We start from the raw sequence: 25386 nt of genomic DNA, 5'->3' as shown, positions 1-25386 counted from the left end.
CGTGGTCCTCGCTTGATAATTTGCTCACACCTACGCTCGCAGCTGCAGTTCCGAGCCCTGCATCACGCACTTACAGTCGTGACGTTCGGTGCTGGGTTAAAGAATACGCACCGGCATTCGCGCAGGCATCTGTCGCAGAGGCATGACACAGTTTTGGCTTGCAGAGGCCCCCACAGTCTTATATGAGCTCTGTGTCTGATATCCTCTATATAAAGTGTGAGAAACCCAGCGGGAACCAGGCACACTCAATTAGCGCGGAGACAGCACCAATGGAATCGACAGGAAAAGAATGATTTTTATTAGTTCTTTTCAACGCTGGTGACACCGTGCTACGACTGCTCGTCCGCGCAATTGAACGGCCAGCAACGCTCCTGAAGTGTGATAAGCTCCTTCAACATCTTGAGTACATCTGGAGGAAGGTCTCGTTCATGAAAGAACATGTGTGTCAGGCGCGTTTCCACCTCATTCAGCATCAATGGAGCCATCAGTTGAATGCTCTTTCCCGCTGAAAGCAGTGTCTTGTAAACACAGTCGACCTGCAAAGAAGAGTACGATATAAGATATTACGAGTCACTACTTACCTTGGGATTGTTGTGAGTGCCTATGTTACTGGTCGGAATAATAAAGCACGAAACCAGAATACATTTTTATTCTACATGTTTGATGCGAAGCCTACCACAGGATACAGATAGCATTATTTAGTGACCATGGAAGAGCATAATGCAGAGAAGGAAGAAAATGTTAAGGATCACATGAATTCAAAATCGCATGAAAAGAAAAAACACGAAAGGGGGAAAACAACAACCAGCGATCAGCAACCAGCGTTCAACAATCCAGCGCTCAAGAACTCATTTCTCGCAGAAACGTTTATGGCATGTAGTGCGTAGATAACAGTTTTCGACAAGCAGTAGGTGTCCAAAGGAAACAAGAAAAACATTGCTTTTATTTCTTTGTAGTAATTTAGTCAGCTAAGAATTTTTTCTTCGTCGAGTTTCCTAAAGCCTGTTCCCACAGTGGAATAGGATACTGCGCAAGCGTCAGCGCTCGAATCATACTAATTTGGGATCATTGTGTAAGGATAAGAAATGGACCCTAGGAGAATAACAAGTGATAAAATTCGGATACTGTGGTTATCAGCTTCTATATTTCAGTGGCCCGGACTGTTCAATCAGGAAGGGATGGAACAAAGAGCTGTTTTCCAGCCGCTACCGCAAGCTGAGCACTGATTATCGCATAAGAAAGCAAACATTTATCCCTAATGTGATCCGAAACCCTGAGATTATTTTCGTCGCCTAGACGTTTGCAGCGAAAATGGGCTTAATAATTTGTATCGGGCAAACACCTAACATTTGCATCTTATTTTGAAGAAGTTAAAATGTTATCCACTTCTCAAAATCAAGACCTCAGTAGAGCTTTAGATAGCTGTAAATTTTTCTGTAATTACTATCAACATCCGACTATGACTCCAGTGTCTGCAGCAAGCATTACGCATATTTATTATTAAAAGCTAGAGAGAAATTTTGGCATCAATTTTTCCCCTAACTGAGAAGCAATAGAGGAGTGCTTCCTTTTTATTCTTACTGCATAATTCCTATTGAACTACCGGACCGATGGTGTGAAATTTTCATATAGAGCCCGGACGCCTCTGGCAATAAACCTCGCCAAATCGCTTTCAGGATTTATAAGCAAATAGAATAAATAAAACTAAATAGTTAATTTTGCTGATGATTGTCATTCTTAGCCAGTGCTACTTTTTTGTATTTGTGTACTGTCTTTTTGCTTTTATTTTTTTTGCCACCATTTAGGTTTAGTTCTGCCCTGTATTAGTACTGTGGCACTACTGTCTGGTCCATGCAACCCACGTAGAAAGATGAGGTTTATTTCCTCGCTTTAAAGGTGAGATGTTTTAAAAGGGGTTAAGCATAAAAATACAGTATGTAGCATTCGTCCTGCGTAAGTTCTCAAAAACTTTTCCAGTCAAATTGCCACCAAGATTTGATGAGCTGCTTTGGACAGCAGAGTTGTCCCGGACATATTGACACTCAACCAACGTGACAAAAAAGAAAAGTTTGGCAGATATGTTGTTATAATACTACGCCATCTTTCGTTATCTCTCGCTGATTCGAAGATTAATCCGCGTGACCGCAAAATTCTTCTGCACGCACTAACCATGGCGTAGCGGTCTTCTCCCGATGAGGGCAGCATCCTCAAGCAGCAGCAGCACAAAAGCTCCGCGATTCTAGAGGAAAATATCCGGAGTTCCAACCTGGTGGCCATGTCCCTTGTGGTCATCGATACGAGAAGTTTGGCAATGAAGTCAAGGCCTTGTTCCTCAATGCGTGATACCCTTCGTTCGAATCCGATGGTGGTGCACTGGTAAACAGTTCTCCGAAGTTCGTAGAACTCACTCCACAGGTAGTCCAGAAACAATGCTCTGCTCTCCTGTTGTGAAAGAAAAGGCTCAAAATTAAAGAAAATGTGAAAGAGCACTTTTTGTCATCGAGAAAAAACTACTATTTAATAGTGTCTGCATATCAAATGGCAATCGTGGTAGATTATATAGCAGGGTTGACCAGAAGCGAACTTCTGGGTATAAACAGGAGTCTATAAACACACTGACGGAGCTGTATTTTAAGCAATCGCCTCACAAAAGCGACCAATCAAAATAATTTTTTTTGTGAATTCATCACAGACGCTGCTTGAGTTCTTCGTTATCACCAGGAACCTCGTCACTATGTGGTAACGAATTCGGACGCCACCATACTGTAGCGTGTGCAACAGCAGCCGCTAGGCAGCTGCTTATCGAGAGTCTCGTGCGCGGACTTAAACAAGTGGCCCCGTGGCGTTCGATTAGAAGAGGCTGAAGTTGGCAGCTATCTCTCGGTGCTCTGGACCTGCTCTCCTGTGCCTGCTAGATCAACCCCCCTTTAAAACCCAACATTCTGGTTACGGGCCTAAACAGCTACGTGACAATATAATGGTTCATCGGCAATCCAAAACCAAAACTCGCTAATAAGTCGGTTAGCTATCAATGACCGATGCATCGAAACGCACGCAAATAAAACCCGGTTTTGACGGTGCAATAAATGTAGACCATTGACACTGGGGAGTATCAAACATGCTTCTATCCTACCATGCTAGTCACTGACCGCGCTCAACACAAATGACGTCTCTGGAGCGCTTTGGCTTCCTTGTTTACCATGAGCAACCGCCTGAACGTCCCCGACTTTTTGTAGCGGTTATCAATCTCATATATTTCGCATAGATAGGGCGCAATGTGGCATCATTCTTCTTTATTGCGTTGAGATTAGTCTCGGTGATTAGTGAGTCGAGATTTTCGAGGGCTGATACAATCTTTGCCATTGAAACTATATCGCCTTCGCCCCAGTTAATTTCGTGGCCAGTCGCCTGCATACGCTCGGCGACCGCGTTCGTTGTAACTTTTCCTTTTTGTACATCGTACTGATCATCTCTCTGTGACCAGTGAACTTAAGCCATGATTTCTGACTATACTGTATGTCATCGAACCCTCGACTACATATGTCCTAGCATATTCTGCTCAACGTGCTAATAGGCTTTTCGAAGGAGGCGAAAAGCAAGGCGCCCGTGTGCTGTGCGGTGTCAGTGCACGTTAAAGAACCCCAGGTGGTTGAATTTTCCGGAGTCCTCCACTACGGCGTCTCTCATAGCCTGAGCCGCTTTGGGACGTTAAACCAAACCAAGCCTAATACACCATGTCTTAAAAATTATAGATGCACAAACGACTAATTTCTTCCAGTGAAGCCGCGACGACACATTTTTAAATTTGGTATTCACTATTCACGGTTTTTCTTTTCTTAATTTTAATTTTTCTATTTATCTTACTTTTTGTTAGCTACCACTGACTATCCCATCAGCCCAGTGAATCGCGCACTAGCTATGGATGTGAAGGCAGAAAAAAAGAATTCACTGAAAATTCGTATATAGTGCTGCTATCCTCATATTCAGAAAGAAAAACAAATCACATTTTTCTCATGCGACTGTTTCACTTTTGTGATTGTTTTCTGTTTAGGTTTATTGCTTTTTTTTATGCTCGACATGCTGTGGCTCAAGGTAAAAGCAGAGAGGAATTGTCATTCCCGATTTTTACATTCTGATAAGGTTTTACAGCACAAAAAAAACACTACAGGGCGCTTTTGATCACTGAAGTGCGATGACGCGAAAGACGTTATAGTGTGATGGATCGTAGAACTCTACAACAGCACCTGTATCTTCCTCTCTTCTTTCACTCGCATATTCCTCCCTTCCTTTACATTAAATATTCCCAGGTGGTCGAAATTACTCCGTAGCCCTCCACTACGGCTCCTCTTTCTATTTGTACTTTCATTCCTACCTTCCTCCCTTCCATTACGGCGGGGTTGCGGTGTCCACAGAAAACAAGTGAGACAGTTACCGCGCCTTTCCCTTCCTATAAATAAATCAGTTTTTTTACATGGCGATACATGTGTCCGCGTAAAATTGTGACAAATACTGCGCTTTTCTTCCATCTAAATTCATTTGTTACGCCGCTGATGCCTTCTGTAATAACGCCTAATCCTAGACATCTTGGTCTGTTTGTGCTGTGGCGTTTGAGTAAGCGCCACATGAATGGCGCAGCACGGAAGCATATGGATAAGATGCCCGATGGGATCAGCTTCGGATATGCAATAGTCTGGATCATTGTCCCTAAAGTCTGGTTGCGCGTGAAACGCCCAGACCGGGTTCATGAACGTATTAGTTTGTAGCCGCCTCCACGCGACAGCTTCTCTATTATTTAGTCTAACATCTGGCGGGGGTACCAGTCTACGTCCCAATTTATAATGGTCGATCATTTCCCCGTAATTTTGCAGACGCTCGTCGTATGCCCAGTGTTCGGGGGCCTCGACGGCTACCCGGAAGTAGAGAGCTCGGGCTAGCTCGTGAGCCGCCTCGTTACCAGGGACGGCAGCGTGAGCGGGTGTCCAAATTAACTGAATTTGCCTATTTATCGTTCTTTGGGTGAGGATTTTGGCCGCCTCCGGCGATATCCTCCCCTTCCCAAAATTTTAAATGGCAGTTTTGCTGTCGCTAATTATGAACTTGGCTTCTGTTCCTACGCAAGCTAGCCCTATCGCAACTTCCTCCGCAGTCTCCATGTTGCGGCCTCTGATGGCTGCCGCGGATACCGGTGCCCCTCGGCCATCGACTACCGAAGCTACCGCCGCAAATGTTCTGCCACTTGCCGCGTCAACATAGACTACTTCCTTTGCTCCCATGTTCTTGAACCGTCGCTCTGGAGCTTAAGCTCATTTGGCCCTTATTTCGACATTAAATTCTGGATGCATATTCCTAGGGAAGGGGGGGACTACCAAGGCATTCCTGATTTCACTATTAATTGTGACTTTTTTTTTTAACTGCCCTGTCTGGCTTGAGGCCTACTTTTGCAAGGATTACCCTGCCCGTCTAGGTCGTGCTTAGTCTCTCTAATTGGGAAACTCGCACTGCCTCCGCCAATTCTGCCCACGTTTTATGCACCCGAGTTCGAGCAGTCGTTCGCTCGAGGTACCCATGGGCAGTCCTAGCGCCTTCTTAACGCATCTTCGAATCAGGCAGTCTAACTAACCAGGTCATGACGCAGTTTTCTGGGTGGAGACACGATTTGTTTATTTTAAGTTCACGTCCGATCATGGTCGATGACTTCACCAGATCATTACGTCCCGTTCTCTGTGGAACGTCGCGTAGAAGGGTGACGCTTCTCGCAAACGGACGACTGTATGAGCCAATAAAGCCTTTCGCCCTAATATATCTCAGGCTATGACGGACATCGTACAGAGGATTTAATTACATGGGGTTACTAACTTGCACTGAGATCCGATAGCGCAAACGCTACTTGCGGCCCGCCTTCATCGAAACATGTCTGCCCGGCTGGGTCAAACCGTTTTCAGCGCCCCACTGGAGAGCCGCTAAAGCATCACCTGATTAGGCAGTGTCTCTCACACTTTCTTCCTGTGAAAACGTGTGCGGTAGGCACGTAACGTTGAAGCGACATATTCGATATTGGACTTTACACCTTAAGTTAAAGAGGAATGGCTGAGTCTACTGCCGCGCGAGGCACAAGACACAATACCACAACAGCATTCAGAGCGAAAGTTACTATTCTAAATTCACGCCAACTGGGGCGAGACCCTGCCTGTTTTGTAGCTTCTCTTCAGGAATGCTGTACAATTACTATACACACTAAGGGGAACACAATAACGGCTATGCAATAGCAAAAAAAAAAAAACCTACAAAAACTTCACCTTACATGAGCTTAGTTTTTTATACATTGTGCTTTAAAAGAACAACAAATGAAGCAATTACAGTTTATGAAATCAATTATTCGTGTAAAGTCCTCCCGCGGTTGAACGTTTCGAGGCTCTTGCTCTGTTAATATGACCACTTGTGGGAAATATTGAATGCTATTCTAATACTCCGACATTGAGCACCGGCTTTCTTATGCTACGCTTCTGACAAGGCATATGTTGTGTAAGACAACCGGGCTTTAAAACAACAACATTTGCGCCAGGAAAACAAAGGCCAAGCATCCGGGTTGTTTTGCCGCACATTCATAAACTAAAACGAGGCGGTACTTAGCAGAGAACACCACTAACGATTAAAAAGAAAAATCAAAGGAGCTCCAGAGCTCCAAATTGTAACACCATAGTTGCAAATACAAACTGGCGTTGGATTATTTCAAGCTACTCGACAACTTCTGAAACTGGATTTTTGCTCAACTCGAAATAAACAGCATTGAAACATCATTCAGAGACATTACATTTTCATATCTGGTTATTTTGGTAGAATGAGTGGGTTATTGCTCGTGACGAGGCATTCGTGAATTTATCCTGGCTGTACCAAAGTCATTATTAGTGCGAAGGACGCCTGTAGTCATTCTAGCGCCATTACGAAAACTACACAATGAAAGTGTTGCTCGATCTCACTAAAAACACTTTCTCTGCAGTGCGCACTGCTGTAAGATAAATTACCCACCGGATGAAATGTAATTGGATCTAAGAATTTGCGTTGGGAGCTGGGAACGGCCTAGCTATCCCCTCTGTCGATTATGCCGCCACTACAACTGTAACATAGCTCGAGCTGTCATCGACGCGCCGTCATCTCCATCACCTTCCACCAGTGCGCAAATGCTTTCAAACGTCCTGCTCGGTATAACTCGGTCAAAACCTTGTCAGTTTTTTTACTCATCAGCCAAATGATGAAACCTTTGTCACACAGTGATTAATCTAGCTGACGAAATGCGCAAATTGACTGATGCGACCTGAAGCGATAAGGTGGGAATGTTAACCAAGGACATAAAAGCAGGCTGTGGTACAGTTGCAAACGACTTGCCCATATTATAGATTCGATATGCGACTCATGGGCTAAGCTTGATAATGAATGATCTGAAAATTAAAGCTAAAGCCGTTATTGGCGGTTCTCTTTCTCTACAAGTGGATTAACACGTTCTCTTGATCTAAGTTGACGTTTTTATATATTCAGGTTTTGATAAGGAACTTGTAGTAAAAGCGCAAATTTTTATCCCTACATTTTTAACTGTAAATTTGCATGTATTATTTAAAAAGTACGCTTTTTGTTTTCATTAGGGCTGTGGTACATTTAGTGTACGGTGAGCCGTGAGGCGGCCTCGCGATCTGAAAAACATGCTTCCATTCTCATCCCGTCCAAATCGTCTCCCGAACAATATCAGCCGAATTTTCAAGCGAGCTCAAATCCTTTCCTTCCGTCACGGGAAAGGTAGTGACGAACTTGGCATAAGTTTGAATGTTTTGCCCTCTGGTAGGATAAAACCACAGCTTAAATTGCCCAACACAACCACGAGTCTTGTGTGAAGCGTTTGCGAACCCGGGGAAAAAGATGCCGCCGCCTCAGTGGAGTGGCCTGAAACCGGAGAATTATATTTGGGAAGTGAATAAGTATCCTCAGAGCTACCTATGCAGCCGATCATACGGCGTGTTAAATTTCCACACGCTCTCACGCTGCAGATTCATGTCGTAATCTCCATGTATTCCGAATGACGTTAAGTGGAGTAAAATATGCGAAAGCTTTCGGGGCAAACATTGGCACGTCTTAATTGGCCTGCTAAATTAAATCTCAAATGTTGCTTATTTTCAATGGCCAGGAAAAACTTTAGATTATAGCATCGGTTTGTGACTGCTTTTGTGTTGATGCAATGAGACTCCTTCTTTATCAGTCTCTGATTCTCCAACACATATCTACTTGAATAACACTAAGCCAGTAATGTATTTACTAGCATGATTTTATTTTTGTACGAAATAATTTGTTGTCGCCTTTCTACTAGAACGCATTTTTCTTGAAACCTTACGATATTAAAGAGCGGTCGGTTTCCTTATACTTTCGTTCTTTGCACACATATGTCGTGCATCAAAAACAGACGCCGCCGCTGTGCCTGGACCTCTCACGGCGGTGAGGTCCAGGTGGAGCCTAATGGCAAAGCCTGCGTCTAGTGCGGGACATCACTGCATGCTAACGAACAAGAATTCGAACAAATTATTCTGCAACCCTCCGCTACGTTGTTTCTCACAGCCAATATGAATTCGGCGATTCAACTAAATATATCCATGGGAAATACAAATAAGCATGATTATTTTTAGTAAACGATTTTGCACTGTTCGTTTATCCAAAGCATCGTACGAATGTGCACCTTGTTAAAGCCCTTCCGCGTGTCTTACATACACTAATGCGCGCAGAACAGATGCTGTGCGCTTCGTTTAATAATCGTGAATTTCCAGTGCAGCTACATCAACCCCTACACAAAATGGCTGCATTCACTCTAAGTCAAAGAGTCGCCACGAAGTTCCTCTTATGAGATATGTGTTTTTGTTTTGACGAAGAAAACTGTCCCGGCGGATAACAGCAAGTACAGAACTGTCGGCGTTCTCGTATTAAATGAGTAAGATTAGTCACAAGCGCTCGGCATCCATGCCTCCTTACCCAGATGACAGAGCATACGAAACCGATGGCATTCTGGTGGGTCCTGGGGTCGGCCTTTATCTTCGTCCACAGAACGCGTACCAGTAGCTCTATCTCGTGTTCCGTCAATAAATTTGGGTCTGCGGAAAGCAATGAACGTGCTGTGATAATGGCATGTGCTTGAATTTTCGTCTGCGAAGAAACTGACTACGTTCAAAGTTCTGGGCAGTGAACCTTGTTCTACTAGAACCTCTTCTGCCAACTGTGGTCATTACTTATCTCCTCTTGGGGATTAGTAAACCAGATAATGCTCGACTAACTAGCTAACAAGTTAAACTCATAAGGATACATGACGACAATGACAGATTTCAGTGCAGCACACTGTTACGAACCAGTGTAGGTGGCAATATTTAAAAAAAAAATTGTATATTTGATGCTCCCAAACGTTTGCGAATGTACTGCTTGTTGTGAGTTTTCTGGTAAGGGAAGCAGAAAAATCGACGTTTCCACAATTTCTCTCCTGAATTTTCATAACTAGAGCCCAAGAGCGTAGACAAGACTAAATATACATGACACGTACTGCGTTGTTTTGTGTCATTTCAGCCATCTATGCTTTGTCAAGTTGGAGCTAGGTAACACATCATCAAATTGGCCAAAACTTTGTACTGATTTGAAAGTCAAGCAAATAAACATTTAATTGTGCGACAAGTAAATACAAAGTCCAAGTAGACACAGTTCGTGAACAAAATCACTGACATAAAAGCGGTCAAATATCCCCACTTCTTTAACATCCGTATTACTTCGAGATGCTAATAACAAATTAGTAAAACCTTGGCTCCCCTAAACAGCTGCGTTAATAAAAAAAAACCCTGTACTTTGTGTCCGCGGTAGCTTTAAAGTGATCATACGGATAGAGGAGCAAATAGCTGCGAGCAACTGTCCGACAGGTTCGCTTGTGTTAGATATGGTTATATACTTCGCTCTTTCAATAGAAGCGTGCAACACATTGTAATCAATATTTTATTAACCAGGGCGTATTCCACTACGTCGGTGCTCTGGGTGTATGTGTGTGGAGGGAAGAGGACCTAGATTGCATGCCACGTTTTCTTTTTTAGCAGCAGGGTGCTGTTAAGGGCGTGTATCCCGGAGTGGCTGCTGACTGAAGACTACTACTTCACTTCAACTCGTATAATTTCCGCTGTGCTGTACACGATAGCCATGTCCCTTCGCGTTTTATAGAGCCCTGTGCCAATGGTCTTTATATCCGGACAAACAATACGTACGGACGCCCAAAAGAGTGCGGCAAGTACAGAAAAAGGGAAAGCAGAGCAAACGGGCCTCTGCAGGTCTTGTATAGCAATTACAATAGGCGATTGAATAAACGCCGCGTTTTAGGTGGGGGGACATTGAATAACACCGCAAACCTAAAGGTATAAAAGCAATTTGCGGCAGAAGAGAGTCAATGAATTATAGTGCACTCAAGTGGTGCAGATAATAAATACAAAATTATTCAAATTACAAATATCAGGTGTAAAAAACCGCAGTTCGCAGAAAGAATTGAGGGCAACATTCATGTAATAGGGCTAAGCAAAATGAATGAAACATTAAAGCATTATCCTCACGAGCGTTCTCTGGCTATTATATAGCCATTCTATAGATAATTCTTCGGAACTTCGACACCTGTGATGCGTCTTTGCTCACAGCATCACTAACGGACCTTCATTTTGCGTTCGGTTTCTCTTTTGTATCAAACGTTTGACACAACAATTCCGTGTGCAACGTTGCGGGTGTGTCATACCCCTGTACGTCCTAGCTGGCATGCATCTGCTAGTCCTGCTTCTTATTGGGATTCGAACCGTCGACATATGTACCTCCAACTGAACGCCTCAATCACTTTACTATACCACGTGACCCAGCGCCGCAGCCATTGTCAGAGAAATAGGAGTAAACGGTGCCCGCAAACGAGGACGACGAGGATGGAGAGGGAACTTTCAGAGAAGTAAAAATAACACACCGGCACATCGCGTTACCGGTCGCGTGGCGGCGCGCCACCGTCACAAGCGCGGAAAACGTGTGTCCAGCGCATTGTGACAGAGAACTTTCTTCGTGCGCTTATGTGTTTCTAATGTCTAAGCGTATTTCATTTGAATTAATTTATATCTCGTAACCTACAAGGGAAGGGGCGTGGAAAAAGCTGTACAGTGCAGCTTTTGGCAAACAGGCGTACAACAAATAAGCAGAATCTAACCAGCAATGGAAGTCATTTGCAGAACGTATTCGTAAAAGGTTTTCTACTCAATAGAGAAACAAATAAAGAAAGAGGGCCGTGAAAAATTTACTAAATTACATATAAGGTATTATACAATGCAAGCAAGTAAAAGTCACCTACAAGATGTACAATAGAATCAATGAAACAGAAGTTTGAAAACATCTATATGCACTACAAGCAGACAGAAGGTACCTGCAAGAAAATTATTTTTTTGTGCGTTTCAACGGTAACCGGGATATGTCAACATCTTTAACGTAAAGCGTGTTCAGAATTCATGGTAATGTGTTTTTCATGTCTTGGAAACCAATCATTGATTCTGCTAGTCGAGGTGTACCATAGTTCAGGCTTGCGACATCAGCCACACACACATGCGACATTCTCTGCAAGTTTTGTGTGTGATTAGCAAGTTTACTAAAGTTATCAAGATTTTTAAGGATTCTTCTACGCACCATTCCATTAGTTTTACCTCATATAACTCAAATATTTGAGCCATATTATATGTTTCGTACAAGTATCCTGTGGGAGCTCCAAACTCTATATTGTAAATTGTCTGCAATGCACTTTTCTGCACACAAAAATACTTTGTTTATTAATTACAGTGGTTGTTTCTGACACCAAATGGGCATAGTTTAAATGTAACAAAAAAGATGTGTACAACAATGATTTTATTCAAGTAGGGACAAATTAACGATGTCCACTTATGATCATTAAGTTTTTTAATAAATTGTTCATTACATCATTTACATCACTATCCCAACTGAGGAAAAAATTAAAGTGATCCCCTAATATCTACATAGTTTGGACTATCTCTTATTTCTCGCTGCCCTGCTGAATGTGTGGTGCGAACACCACGTCTTTGATCTGCGCTTTAAATAAAATGGCCTTGGATTTCATTGTATATATATATATATATATATATATATATATATATATATATATATAAATGAGTAATAATAGACCAGGACAGCAGAGCATTCAATGACGCATCTACTTGCTGTGCTACCTTCTCCGTAGAGCGTGATGAGAACAGCAGAGGCGCATCATCAGCATATAGTATAAAGTGGCCATCGTTGGAAGAATCCAGAGTGTTATTAATATAAAAATTAAAAGAAATGGTCCCAAGATGCTTCCCTATGGAAAGCATATATCTACCAGGATTATCTCTTCAAGTTAAGATCTAAGGTGTGTTAACTAAGATACTGTGTGCGGTATGCAAGGTAAGAATGAACGGGTTCCGGAAACCGTACTTCTCCAGCTTAGTTAGAAGCCCGCCGTGATTTATGCAGTCAAAAGCCTATGTAAAGTCGATACATACACCCAGAAAACTTCTCTCTTTTCAAAACTCCTGAAAATATGTTTTTAGTTGTAGTTTAGGCAGACTCTGTAGATTTAATCTTTCTGAAATCGAATTAGGTTATGTGCATCGCCAGAAGAAGACATTATTTCATGAATTACTTTTCAAAGCGCCTTTGAAAATACTGGTAAAAAGGACACTGGTCTGCAATAAGATAAACATTTCATGTCAATGTTTTTAAAAAGACCAATGACTACCTCTTTGCATATATATATATATATATATATATATATATATATATATATATATATATATATATATATATATATTTGTTTTTTTTTAATTAGTACAAGGGCTAAAATATCAATCACCAGCTTTACAGGCGTTGTCTGTACATCATCGGCATCACACCATCTGCTATTTTTCACAGTCACAAAAAATTGAGACTGCTTCATTGCATGTAGTTGGGCTCATGTGCATTGACAGTTAATTATGAGAAAGGTCGTACATTCCTGAGCAAATGAATTACATAGCGCATTTCGCTCTACAGAAGAGGCATTGAAGGCCTCGCACATAATAGTTTCTACTGCGCTTCTACTACCAAAAACTATCTCATTGGGCGAATTATGGCTTTTGCGCAATATTAGCGCATTCAGTTTTACCCATGTCTTGCTCGAGCCCCACAGCGATATACAAACGCTGAATAATAATAACGATTCCCGACTTCTGATGATTTCTTATTCAATTTGTTTCTATAAATTTTGAAGCTCGAGAGTATGAAGGGAAAATGTTTAAGCGTGATGGTTCATCATTAACAAAGTAAAGCGCAAAAAACGACAAGAGCTTGTCCCGTCCTCTTCTCCTTTTTTTGCCGTTGTTTGTACTTTGCTTTGTTCTCGAGAATAAGTCTAGCGCACGTGTTTCAATTAAGGACTTGAACATTTTATTCTTTGTTTTGAACTTGCGCAGTAATTGTGGCGTGATTCACTCTTTTCGAGCTTCTTTGCTTTGGCTTCCTTGAATGTCGCAAGACTTTGGCTAGCGATGTTTTGAAACATACATGGGCATTGCGGTACATTAACACTTGCTTTGACCGTGAATAAAATTGGTAGGTGGTCACTAATCTCGTAGCAGAAAACTGCCGAAAGGATTCGGTCACTGTCAATATTTGTAGTTAATAGATCAATTAGAGATTGGGAGCTGTGTGTGTCTCTAGTAAGCTTGTCAATTACATTTCTGCATTCGTTAGCAGAAATGACAGAAATAAAAGTTTTGAATGCTACGTCATCCACCAGCAGCTTTATGTTGAAATCACTGTCTAAACCGAAATCATACTTATTTTGTAACCCATCTACGAGAACCAGTCGAAGAAAGCATCAAGTTGGTCGAGATAGCCATCAGGGTGACAATAAAAGGCAGCAAGCATAGAACTACCAGATATCAGACACACCATTCACAGTCCGGAGTTACTAAAGAAAATATGGGTGTAAAGGTCAAACTACAGATTTTGGCTCATTCAAAATTAGTTATGGTTTAGCTCTGCTTAATCTTAGTTTAATTGCTAAAGCAATGGGGGGAGCTTCTTTTGCTTGCCACATTATTCCCCTATCATGCCTTGTCTGTGTAAGGAGGTACATTATTGGGGACACTTAAGCTTAAGCCCTTTAAGGGTATCACGCGAGAGCATACGCTACCAGCCCACATATAAAGTCACGCTTCAACCAAGCCGTACAGACTTGCCTGCGTGTCGTAGGGGTAACGAGAATGCAAACGGTTCTGGCAGGCTGATTCTGACATCACCTTCTTATATAAATGGAGCCACCCGGGGTGGCAGCTCCTGTCCGTGGCATAGAGGTAACGTGAATTGAAATGCCATGACAGGCTGATTCCACCGAGCGAAGCGCGCTATCACCTCCTCTCCTCTGCCTGCGGAGCACACTTCTGGCTGGAGCGAGCTGCAGCGGCGCCGATGACGTCGACACCCACCTGGCGGAGCTCGTCTGAAACGGTTGCTAGGCAACGGCGGTTAAAGGCCATTCGTACCCACCGGCTATCGGCGACGCGACGAGGCGAAAGCTGACGTAATGTTGCTTTCGCAAAAACGCAAACACCACCGCCACGCTACTAAGCGAGGTTTACAAAGTAAGTGTTTAAATTTGTATCTGAACCAAACCTTGGTCATATGCATACCATATTTCTGTGACTACAAACACTTTCATTATTTTAGCTGTGCAAACATTTAGTCTAGAGCAGCAGCTTTATTCATAGCAGATCTAACATTGGGTGAACAAAACCAAGATAGCTTCCAGTAAAAGCAGGATCATTTTCGATCTCGCCGACTGTTAGGTATCTTCCTGTGGCCATAGAGCCTGGGCTGTTACTGAAACATTGTCACGCCCAGGCATCACCTGATAAGGGCGTGCCACTTGCTCCTCCTCTCATTTGACAACATGCAGCTATTCCCGATCTTGACGCCTCCCGTATACTCGACCATCTCTGTACCACGCGTACTGGTAATCTTGCTCAGTTGCCACATTTTGGCTGCTGACAGCAGCTCCTCATTGTACCTCCCCTTATTCTCGACCACAAATAGCTTCAATTCCGCACCATTCAGAAACGGCCAATGCTTTTCAAAAAGTAGAACATCAGCTAGCCCACATTCTTGTTTGATTACGCCGGAAAAAACTAATTACCAGCAGGTATGTGCTTCTTATGTGCTTCGGCTGCGCCGCCTGTCTTTACGGAGGCTCTGTAAGCAACGCGCAAGATGTGCGGAAAGTCATGGATCTGTGTTTAAGAACATGCAGCCAATCACCGTGCTGCCAATGCCCCATAAATGGCGCTTTACTCGATGCCGAATGGTTTATTTGTGGGGTTTAACGTCGCAAAGCGACCCAGGTAATGCGAGACGCCGTAGTGGAGGACTCCTGACATTTCGACCGCTTGGGATTCTTTAACATGCATTGACATCCCGCAGTATACGGGCTTCTTGCTTTTCGCCCCATCGAAAAGCGGCCGCTAAGGCCAGGATTCTGTCCCGCATCCTTGGGCATGGTAGTCTAGCGCCGTGACCGGTACTCAATGCCAGGTTTTGAAAATGATTATTGCAGTGTTTAAAGAAAATGGTGTTCGCCACATGTATTTGACTTAATAAGAAAATGATGAATAAAGAATTATCAGGCGTACACAAAGTCACGGTTCAAATATGCTGTAATCTCAAATACCCTAATCGCATAAAAACCCACGGGCTAACGCTCTTGCAGCTCAATAACTGTGAGACGGGGGTGACAACTCTTTTTATATGCGTCCTCTTCGATCTCTTCAATTCCATGTGTGAATGTGTATTGTGTAGCAATCCGCTTTTGATCGACAGCATGAATCCTAAGCTCTTAGGGAAAGCACTGCAAATGATGCAAATGAGCGAGAGCCAATGCGGCGCGTTTTTAGTGCGCTAGACATCACGAAAAGAACCATCTTGCAAGAGAAGTGTCTGTAAAGAAACTGTAAAGAAACTATGTTGCTCATATTGTTACGAGGCGGCAAGCGATGAGAACAGGAGAACCGAAGACAGAGAAGATGCTAGATGGTCGTCAGATGACGTTTAATGAATCTGTGTGCGGGCCTAGCGGGCTCGCTACTGCCCGCGCCACTGCCCTCTTCTTCCTCCTACGTCCGTAACATGACCCGGGGCCACCGAGCGATCGTACCGACCGTAGACGAGGAAGTTTACCGATGATGATTCCTTGACGTGATGATGGGCGTGTCTGGATGCATGAAGCAGAGGAAGAAGAAAGAATAGAACGGCTTGCCGGTACGATGTCTGATGCGTGGGTGATCCGCCTCTCCTGGAGCTGTCAACCATCCGTCACCAGAGTCCATGGGACCGATGGCTCGAGGTCACGTCGGGCAGCTTCGGCGGGGGTTGCGCGTTCGAGTCCATCGGTTGCTTCGGGTCATTTGGGTCCTTCGTCTTGGTTCTGATTGGTCTGTCTGTTCTCCTTGTCTTCAGACCCGGGCTGGGGGCTGGGCGGTGGTACTTGGTCAGGTGTGGGCTTGAAGGCCTGGGGCAAAGCTGCTCGGCGATGTCTATGGGCCCTCGGGCAATGGTCCCGGCTTACAGATGACGTCAATGCTCCAAGGCGAGGATGGGGATGACGTACGCCGCACCTCCAACCAAATGTTACGTGGCGGCAAGCGATTAAAATAGGAGAACAGAGGGCAGAGAGAAGATGCTCGATGGTCGTGAGATGACTTTTAATGAATCTGTGTGCGGGCCTAGCGCGCACGCTCCTGCCAGCACCACTTCCCTCTTCTCCCTCTTTCGTCCGTAACATATTTTGAAGAGTAAACACTCGTAACTGCCATTGTCGATTTTTTGTTTTTATTTTTGAAAATTACACAGAAGTTCGGTCTAATGCACACGCTTAAGCCAAAACAGACGGTGTGTTGTGAAAACGGTTACACTAGTACAACCCGCGTGCCAACACCAATAATGTCTCAAATAGCTAAAATTTAGCTAGCTTATATATTCCTTTGCGATAACTTATCTGACTTAGCCGAAAGCTCTGTTCTCGCGCTGGCACTGCTTAACGCTGTGCCAAAAAGCTCGTGTAAAAACTGCAGGTAGTTAGTAGGCTTGTAGGCAGTAGCAATATCATGGACTTTAATGAAGCAGCAGCTGTTGAGGACAGAATTAAGCAGATCGAACGGGTCACGTGACTAATGATGTAAATGTGCACCGGACACAATCTCTTCTGCTAATCTACCCATCCAAATCAGCCATTGCTGATGGAACGCGCCACACCCTCGGTCCACTCTCCCCTAAAGATCAGTCGTTGCCTCAAACCTGTATTTGTCCTCAGTCATAAATTCTCTTTCTCTGCCCTGTAAAGGGAGAAAACATGGCCCTCTCCGTTTTGGCACCAGCTAACCGAAGCTTCAGGTGGACATGCGGATGGATTTTTTAACTGAAGCGATCTATTGCAGCACTAGCATATCGCAGTCTGAAAAATATCCACCATTCTCGCGTAAGGAGGGAAGTTATGTGGCTTGTACTTTATATTATCCAAAGCTACTCGAGCGGCTAGAATGCGGCGTAATGAGGGATCAGCAATAATACTGCCGCAAAACCTTCAAAAGGAGAAAGTAATCGCGTACGCTAGCAGGTCTCTCACAAAAGCCGAAGTCAATTACTCGACGAACGAGAAGGAGCGCCTTGCGATCATCTGAGCCACTTCTAAGTTTCGTCCATACCTATACGACTGACCATTCAAGGTGGTAAGCGACTATCACGTGCTCTGCTGGCTGAGTAATTTGAAAGGTCCCTCCGGCCGCCTTGCCAGATGGAGCCTACGCCTTCAAGAATTTGACTTGACTGTAGTCTATAAGTCGGGCCGGAAGCATTATCCCGCGCTCCCGTCGACGCTCCCCCGAAAGACGATGACGACGAAGGACGATGACAACAGCGATCAGACCCTGAGCTGAAAGCGCTAGCCAATTACTTAGAAGGAAAGACCGCTTCCTCTCCTGGTGCATTCAGGCGACATTTATCATAGTTCGCGTTAAGCAACGGCCTCCTCGTGAAGAACTTCGCACCCAACAGGACCGCACAGCTTCTTGTAGTGCCTAAAAACCACCGGCAGGAAATTCTGCAGGCGTTGCATTGCACGATGAGCCCACAGCATACCATCTCGGATTTGCGCGCACGTTGCGTCGAATCCAGGAGAAGTACTACTGGTTGAGACAGCCTGCTGAAGTTGCCCACTACGTGAAGACGTGTCGTGAGTGCCAACGACGCAAGACGCCGCCGATCAGACCAGCAGGACTACTAAACCAGATTCCGCCCCCAATCCGGCCCTTTCAAGAAATTGGGATGGATCTCCTCGGCCTCTTTCACCTTCGCCTATGGGTAAAAAGTGGATCATCGTGGCCACTGACTACCTTACCCGTTACGCCGAAGCAAGAGCACTACCAAATGGTACCGCGGCAGAAGTCGCCAAATTTTTTGTCGAACAAATTAACTTGCGACATGGCGCCCCAGAAGTGCTCATCACGGACAGGGGAACGGCGTTTACGGCAGAGTTGACGCAAGCCATCCTGGAATACAGTCATACAAGCCATCGACGAATAACTGCGTACTATCCCCAGACCAATGGCATTACAGAGCGCCTGAATAAAACAATCACGGACATGATCGCCATGTACGTCTACGCAGAACACGAGACATGGGACGCCATCTTGCCGTACGTGATCTTCGCGTATAACACGGCAGTCCAAGAGACGACCAGAGCGACCCCGTTCAAGCTTGTGTACAGCAGGGAACTCACGATGACGCTCGACGCAATGCTGCCGCACGTAACCAATGAGGACAACCTTGACATCGCCGCCTACCTGCAGCGTTCAGAGGAAGCCCGACGACTCGCACGGCTGCGTATTAAAGACGAACAGCGCACCGACAGCCGACGATACAACTTACGACGACGCCACGCAGAGTACAATCCACGAGACCAAGTGTGGGTTTGGACTCCAATTCGCCGCCGTGAACTAAGTAAAAAGCTGCTGCGTCGATACTTTGAGCCACACAAAATCCTTCGCCGCATCGGACAACTGGACTAAGAAGTTATTTTCGAAGGTACAATAGCATCACAACGGCGACGCGCGCGCCCAGAAATCGCACATGCTGTTCGTCTGAAGGCTTATTACGCGCATTAAAAAATCCGCGGTGTTTAAACTTTGTAATGCGTCTATTTATCTACGTTTTATTTTAGAACATTGAGGCGATGTTTTTTTAATGGGCAAGTAATGCCGCGAAACCTTCAAACTGTATTTGATGTTTTTTACTAGCCGCCGCATGCGGCTTTATCACTGTGATTCTGGCACGCGTATCAATCCTCTATCCCGCGTTTGTTCATGCTCGTCGCGATACGACGCGTTATAATTTCTTTGTCGCGAACGATGCGCCGAGATCTGTCTCGAAGATTCCGACCACTTGCGTATGTTTCTACAATGTTCCAGGTTGTGATAGTAGCAGTTTGCGACGTTATCTAGGTTGTTCTGAGCAGCTTTTAAAGCCTTTAAATTCAGCGTTGACGAGTGTGACGGGGTTTCTTTGTTCGACGAGCGACGAGCACGTTTGTTGCTATCGCCTCCGCCGAGTTGCTCAGTTTTTTTGCGGGCGCACGTCAGCCCAATAAAGAGTTTCTTCAGTGCAATCACCGACTCTTCATTTGTGTCATCAACCCTGGTCACCATCAAGTGACCATATCGGCCTGTGGACGTGCCATACGGCGCACTAAGACAACGCAATCCAAAAGCGACTTTACCATTAGCCTGCATCGAAAAGTGGCCGCTGCTGTCATTATTTCGACCCACCGTTTTTCGTTTCGAGCCGAAAGCAATAATGCCGCAAAGTTTCCGATAGGTGGGGAGAGAATATAGAAGCTCGGAGAACCTTGAAGTATTATAGTGGATCTTAGTATACCCCAGTGAGCGGGGCGTTTTCCGGGGCGAAGCAAGGGTGATTGGATTGACTACCACGGTAAGACCTGGCGTCAATACGTATGACAAAAAAACACTAATAAAAATTGGCTCTTTTGTCTCTAATTCTAACTTTCTTCTCAGTTAGCAACACTGCTGGTTTGAGCGATTAAATTTTATCAGTTCATAAAATCTGTGGGCACGAGCGTAATATTTTCTCGCCCTTATCGCCACTTCTACAAGCCTACCTACTGTCTTCCAAGAAAAAATGCGAATAAATTCAGAAGTTCTCAGCATAAGAGCTACATTTCTTTTCCAAAGGACTCACCTCGGATGGCTTTTCCTACGACGCTGTCAGAATTTATGCCGTAATCCAGCTGGATGCCGTGGTTCCCCTCTTGACATTTTGCAAGGCTTGCGCTTGGGGAAGGCCTCTCTTGAATGGGGACCTCTGTGGGCGAGACCGGCCGATAGTCTTCGCAAGGTGTAAACTTTACAGCACCCCATGTCGATGACTGTAGCACATTCTGCGCATAAGAATCAGTGCGCAATGATTAAGTTGCTAAACCTCACTTTGATATTCGTAATCAATAATAAAATGCAGTTGAACGTCGTCAAACCGGTCAATGATAACTTACTGTAGCTCAGTTTGCCCTGCATTCGACATTTACACTTGCGTAAAAAAATGCTTACCAGAGCTGTGAAATTTATTGATTGAATTCAATAAATGCACGGAAGCTTGGTTGCTAATTACTAGAAAAGCAAGACGGAGGAGTAGATTTTATCCACAGTGTAAGCTGACACCGGAAGGCGTGAGACGAAGTTTCACGTGCTTAAAAAACAGAAGCATCAATTTTCATATTTTGCCTCCCCAAGCAGCTGTTCTGGTGTAATAATCAAAATGGCATATCTATGTCGCCAATTAACCACTTCAAGAAAAAAATAATTTTGGAACAAAACGGTCACCAGTCCATTAATTTCTTTAGAGTTGACCGACCATATCCCCTCTGCCTGTAAACGTTTTAAACCAGTGTGATATTGATTGAAAAGACACAAAGTCTCTCCTGTTCATTAAGTATCAATCCAAACTTTTCTGATTACGCAGTTTTGTCTTCTATGGCACTCCTTTTTGTACGCCACAGATTGTGCGTAGTGGGGGTTTGAAACCGAGCTGAGCTAATAAATGTATCTACTTTGCTACTGCTAAGATTACCAGCTTATCTGTCACACAGACACAGGATGACTAGCAGAGCAGGGTATCCTTTGAGAGCATATTTGCCGACTCTTATGTGACATGTGCTAGTGAATTCTCTTCACGCATCATGTGAAAGAATCATTTCTAATCTCTAATCTCATTTATTCCCTTGCCAAAGGTACGTCGTAATTACGATTTTAAAACAGTATTCGCCATTTGGAAACTATGGCAAAACAAGTTTTCTTGATGCCTACAGGTTTAGTTCCCGCCAGTACTCCAGTCCCCTTGTTGTTCTTGGTCATGACAGAGTGCATACTTTGCAGCAGACCGCAAAACGTTTCGGTCTAACTCTGGACAGGAGAAGCATGTGATAGGCATGATGAGCATTTTATTAGATACGTCTAGTGTAGCTCTGAGGAAGCTCCTAATTTTGTTTTATATACGCCCCCAGGGCCAGCTGTGGAGGCCTAGTCCCCACTTTCTAACCTCTGCCACTGAGCCATTACAGTAGTCTGGCCGTTCGCATTTCCCCATGATTTAATCTCCAGTGAATGACCTCGCATGACTAATTTCAGGTTTAGTACTTACCAGCAAGTGATTTAAGGTTACAAAGTCTCGTGCCAATGTACCGGTAAAAGAAAGAAGTGATCCAGCAGTTCGGATATAGGGTTCTTACGATGCGTACAGGCGGAAAAGGGGTGGCGTATAAATTTAGTGGTTTTCACTCTCAAGCGCGACTCGCCACGAGAGAAGTCATACTGAAAGCCTTTGGAAATTTCAACCCCTGAAGTTCTTTGTTATCAGTCCACATTGCACGATACACGGCAACCATGTTTCTCGTTTCGTTCAAAGGCATCAAGGCAGTTATGATGGAGCTCGCGCTTTTTGGGTACTTCAGTCCGGCTCCGTATCCCCTGAAACGCCGCCCCAAGTGGTGAAAAAATATTTTATTCATCTCGTATTTAACAGTGCATATTTGATGATATTGCAAAGCTAGGAATATTATCGTGTTGGGAGAGCGGTTAGGCTAAATGATAAAGAAGATAAATTTTATTACGATCAACGCGATAAAAGACAACACACCCAAACAAAGGGTTTGAACATAACATACCGACTCTTGTACCTTAGGCCTGGAGTTAAAAGTCAATGCCTGGCTCTGGTTATTTGTCGCATCGGCGCAAAAATGGTGCGGTTAACAATAGCAAGATTGGAAACGGGCAGCAGACCTGATAATGCTAAATAATTGTATGAAGATTTGCTTGCGAAAGCTGGCAAATCAAGCCGCTTCTCAACAGGGAAGTGATGATTAGGTGCACCTGTTTTCCTGTCACATTCAGGGAAACTTGTCCGTCGACCAGCATCCGCTCCACGAGGATCGGCTGTAGTGAAGGTACTCCTAAGGTAGGCGCACCAGGGCTTGGGTTCCGGCCGCGTCCTCGGCCTCGGCCTAGTGTTCGTCTGGCTGTAGCGAAAAGACCCGTAGAATCGCCATCACCTGCGAGTTCCATGAGGAGACATTTTCTACCCCGTAGCTTCCAGAGACTCATGAAAAAATTTCATCTTTCATACTTCTGACTTTCGCTTGGTAGTTCTATTTTCTACTGCCAATTAATTGCTTGTAGACTTTGAGGCAGCAGTTCATTTTTTACGCCTGAATGACTCCACTCAAAAGTGGTCATTCGTAAATCACTGTTTTCTCCAACAGTTTGAGGCCAGGAGTGAGAATCCTCTGTACCAGTGGCTTTGAAGCGATTCTCGCTGGGAGCCTTTTGGTTACGATTACTTTTTTAGAATTATCGCGCGAGCTGCCATTTGGATCAATATCTCAAAGCCCATAAACCACCACAACCATTAACCTTACGGTGCTTACGTATGCCCGCCTATTTTGTCTGTCATTAGGCCGATTCAGATGGTTTCCACTGTGTTCGATGACATGAGAAGTCCTGTGACAGTGCTTTTCTCTGATGTACCCCGAGTCGCATTGCAGCGCCGATTACCCTGGCTCCTGGCAGCATAGTAAATATTTCGGTTTAGTATAAAACCGTTACCTAGTTTTTATACCTATCACGTTGCTGACGGCACCGCTCATCGCGCCGCATGAGCTGAAAGTGCCGAAAACGCGCAAATGATAAAAAGCCCATATATTAGGTTGAAAGAAAGTATGACAGAAAGCAGAAAAAGCGAAATTTAAGCAAGCATGAAGCAGTTGCGCAACAGCGACTACAAGAAGCATATACAAGAACTATACACGATAAATATAGATGGGGTCAAGTAGATATTAGCAATATGTGTTAGTCAAGTGGAGCAGCCGCAGACGGGCCAAGATTTGACTAGTGGGTATTATGTCCCAGTACATTGATTATAGTCTGACAAGATGCCGTCCGCTCTATTTTACCGATCTAAAGCGGATATGGCTGAAATATTGCTCAGCCGCCCTGTCCAATCTCCTAACCATCAACCGTCGCCTTCCATCCTGCTTTCGTTTTATTTCTCCGAAATTCTTTCTGATCCCCTTGAATGCAGAGCAGATTATTTCTTTCTTCGCTTTGCCACACGCCTACCAAGGACTCAGGTGTAACTAACAGATAGGGGGATCAACTTGAAGCTTCTATTGATCCACTAGCGCATCAAAATACCAAAATAACTATAGAGGTAGCTGAAGGAGGGCAATGCTATTTTATATCATTTGTGGTTTAACGTCCCACACCTGCCCACGGGACGACGACATTGTGAATTGAAGGCTGGACAGTAGTTTTGGCCGCAAAAGCTTCTTTCATCATCATCAGCCGGACTATACCCACAGCAGGGCGAAGGCCTTTCCCAGTTACCTCCAATATCCCGACCCTGTGCTAGCTGCATCCACTTGACCCCGGCTAACTTCTTAACCTCATCCACACACCTAATTTTCTACCACCCCCTGCTATGCTTACCTTCCCTTAGAATTCGTTTGGTTACTTCAGGCCTTCGATTGTCCTCTTTTCCAACTACTTGTTCTAAAAATGCCAATTTCACCTTACTTTCGACTAGAATTCCAGTAATCTGTGGCATTTCTCTAACCAACTCTGCACACTTCCTATTTCTTAACGTTACACCTGCCACTTTGTTCCGTAGCCATCTGCATTGTCCTCAACTCAAGTAGAAGCCTTCTCATTACCTTCCATGTTTAAGCTGGAAAGGACAGTATGGGTAGGATGTAACTGCTATACTTTCCTCTTGAGTGATACCAACACGAAGCTAATCATAATGTTTCAGTTCTTTCAAAATGCACCCCATTCCATTTTTATTCTCCTAGTTATTTCCCTTTTATTGCCTGGATCCGCGGTTACTACCTGTCCTAAGTAAAAAATTAGAAGAGTTCAACGCTGCTTAACTGAATATTGAGCGAAACCAACAGCTGCGGGTGACCGAGCATTCTTCTAATTCTTTTTCTTCCCCAGCCCACCACAACACGCCCCGCTTTAACCAAGCCGTATGAATGTGACTTAGTGGCCTAGAGGGGTAACGAAATGCCAAGGTCCTGGCAGACTGATTCTAACATAAGCGTCACATGTGTGAGAGAGAGAGAGAAAAAAACTTTATATAATGAAAAAAGAAAAATAATCTAGAGCTCCCATGGTTGGGTCCTCAGTCCAGGACTCCCGCGGCCTTTGCTGCCCTGCTGGCCCGTCCAATCAGCCAAAGCTGGTCTTTCGACTCCGAACTGGACAGCGCAGCCTCCGACTGCTCCGGCGTGGCGTTGTGAATTATCGGCACTGCATCTATGTTCTGGCAGGCCCATGTGATGTGATCAATTGTCGGTTTCTGTCCACACCAGGGACACTTGTCCCTGTATACGGTCGGATGTATCTTGCTGTATAAAGACAGGCATGGATAAGAATTTGTAGCTGCCGCCAAAACACTCACTGCTCCCTGTTTAACAACTTGTGGGGCGGAGGATAACATCTTCTGGTCCCCCGGTAGTGCACCAAAGTGTCTGCGTAGGTACGAGTCACTGCCCCGGTCTCTTCGGCCTCTGACCTCCCTGGGTTTGCATAACCTCGAGCTATGAGATCGGCCTGGATGGATGTTCCCGGGAATGTCGCCGTGCCCCGAAGCCCAAAGTACGAATTGTTTTGTGTCGCTTATCCCGCCGGCCTTCGAGATGGCGGCCGCCTTTTTGCCAAGCCC

The 25386-nt window shown here is 44.5% G+C and overlaps 1 protein-coding gene across 1 annotated transcript; it reads right to left on the bottom strand.

The window, feature by feature from the left end:
- Window positions 1-285: 285 nt before the first annotated feature.
- Window positions 286-6900, bottom strand: LOC146182795 (uncharacterized). The gene is made up of 3 exons (XM_084609538.1): window positions 6892-6900; window positions 2170-2442; window positions 286-536 (listed from the first exon to the last, which is right to left on the bottom strand). The coding sequence occupies exons 1-3, from the start codon at window positions 6898-6900 to the stop codon at window positions 330-332; spliced, it is 489 nt and encodes a 162-aa protein (XP_084465664.1). The 3' UTR covers window positions 286-329.
- Between the last annotated feature and the right edge of the window lie 18486 nt (window positions 6901-25386).

This window comes from Amblyomma maculatum, chromosome 7 (genome assembly GCF_055883805.1).
Source record: "Amblyomma maculatum isolate TAMU_Amacu chromosome 7, ASM5588380v1, whole genome shotgun sequence".
Classification (NCBI taxonomy): Eukaryota; Metazoa; Arthropoda; class Arachnida; order Ixodida; family Ixodidae; genus Amblyomma; species Amblyomma maculatum.
The sequence above is the reverse complement of the archived record's forward strand: the minus strand, read 5'-3'. Positions and strand labels throughout refer to the sequence as shown.